A 2,144-nucleotide genomic window follows, 5' to 3' on the forward strand; every position below is an offset into this window, starting at 1 on the left:
TAAAGGCTTAAAGGGGCTGGCCAGGTACAAACCAGGAATTTTCCGATTGCAAAGCGAGCGAGCTACCACTGACATATGCTACCTCTATAATTTATGCGTCACACACTAGTAACGACCTTGTCAAATGCCATACCAATGAAACTAAAGACTTAACATTGGCCAAGGGATATATAAAATACCACACTGTCAATTTCAGGGAACTTACTCCAAATACTTCTTCATGGACTTCTGCAGCAAGGCGTTATTTGTAATGGCCCGCGGCATGCCGTCGGGGATTCCATCGATGTCAACCCCGCTGTCCCAAATCTGGCCCACAAATCTGTTCAGGAGATGCCCATGTTTCTTGAAGTCATTTTCAACCTATTAGAAAATGTTAAAAAGAGAGAGGAAAGAATTAAAAGAAGAGACAAAAAGCGAGACAAGAAAAAAATACATATACTAATCCACCAACACAAGTAATAATCCACAAGATGCAAGTACTTGAAGCGCACCTTCACCATGACTTCAGAGAACACATAGCCCCCCACGCTGAACCCATGAATCAAGACTGGGCTGTGAGATGGGTTGGCGTGGAGAAACTGCAACACTTGGTCTGCTGCAACCTGTGGATCAAGATAGCAAAACACGAACATCAATAACTGTTACTGATCAGAACAGCTTAATTCTGTAATATAGCAGCTGATAATCCTAGTATCTGATATAATTTACAATGGCAATTACATAAACATAATTATAAAAGTAATAATGCAAATGATAATAATAATCATATATACGAAAGCACCGAAAAGAATCTTTATGACTTTAGTAATATTAATTTGGCATCAGAGTAATATTATAATACTACTAATACTAAATACAGTAAGAATAATTCAATCGTACTAATACCAGTGATATCTAATAAAAGGAACATAAATCCTATTAACAGTAACTATAGACTAAAAACATTGACAAACACCAGCAACAATACTCTTTAAATAATACTAATCACCTGCGACCCCTTGGTGGGCCTGAGCAGATCGAAAGGCGACACTCTCACTTTGAGCACATCGATGCCCAGATTGGTGTAGAGTTGGGCATATTTCCGAACGTGCCTCTCCTTGGCCATGAGCCAGCAGAAGAGCAGTGTCAGAGGCCTCTCTCGCTCGCCCAAAGCCCTGGCAACCTGGTGGGGAAGCGAGGCTCTCGTGAGATGGAGCCACAATGGCAGGGAGAGTTCGACGTTGTATCTGCATGGATTAACTGGTGGAACGAAACTACGGTCGTTTCGAGACAGTGTGAAAATATAAAAGAATTATCGACAAAAGGCAAGTTTTTCATTTTAAAAAATCGCATTCTCCTTTCCATCTTCTTGGGTTTTCCCCTTTCCCCCCCCTAAACCCCCATGGCCCTTTTTCGGGGGGGGCACGGGGTTGGAGGTAAAAATTTCCCTATTTCGGGAAAAACCTGGAGGGGGAAGCCCCCGGCACAGGACCAGAGACACCGCTGGCGCATAGGACCTGGTCGTCAAAGCCGGCGAAAGAAGTGTGGCGCTAATCTGAAAAAGAACGGAGGTTTTCGGTCTTCCTAATGGTGTGGCAGGAAATGTACAATCAACAGGTGTGATTGAACATAAGCCTAACATATCTGTTGCTAGTCATTGTTGTGAGCCATAACGGGCAAGTTCTTAGTCTAATACACCTTTTTAAAGATTTCAAAATTTGGATCTTTAAACAAAATGCACTGTCTATTTTCACTTTTCCTTATTTCTATGTTAGGGGGGTTCCAGGGCTAAAAGGGGGTATCCCGGGATAAAAATTTTTAAAGGGGGTAAAAATTTTCACGCGTTTGGGGACGGGTTTGGTTTTTTCGCTTTTCGCCAAAACCACCACTGAATATGCTGGTCCTGTACACTATCATCTAGTCATAATAACGGAAATATCAACAAAACAAAATGTCTATCCACAAAGTTCTAATCTAGTCGCTTTTTATGTCGAATATTTACAGTGTATAAATGTATAAAAGCAAATAAATAATGAAATATATAAAAGCATTTTGAAGAAGAAGTGTTTTGATGAGACATTCTACAAACAGGCACTTTTTCTCGCCCTCACACTACAGAAAACGCAGAGAGGACCATCACCGCGCGCACATTACGATATACGAAG

The 2,144-nt window shown here is 41.2% G+C and overlaps 1 protein-coding gene across 1 annotated transcript in view; it reads right to left on the reverse strand.

Moving 5' to 3' along the window:
• LOC119581746 (transmembrane protein 53-B-like) overlaps positions 1-2,144 on the reverse strand; it is a gene marked incomplete in the record, with an annotated part of 25,578 nt that overhangs the window by 1,750 nt on the left and 21,684 nt on the right. The window contains 4 exon segments of the mRNA XM_037929878.1: positions 206-360; positions 492-602; positions 989-1,179; positions 1,378-1,534. Of these exon segments, the coding sequence (XP_037785806.1) occupies positions 206-360; positions 492-602; positions 989-1,179; positions 1,378-1,534 (614 nt within the window).

Source organism: Penaeus monodon, chromosome 15 (genome assembly GCF_015228065.2).
Source record: "Penaeus monodon isolate SGIC_2016 chromosome 15, NSTDA_Pmon_1, whole genome shotgun sequence".
Classification (NCBI taxonomy): domain Eukaryota; kingdom Metazoa; phylum Arthropoda; class Malacostraca; order Decapoda; family Penaeidae; genus Penaeus; species Penaeus monodon.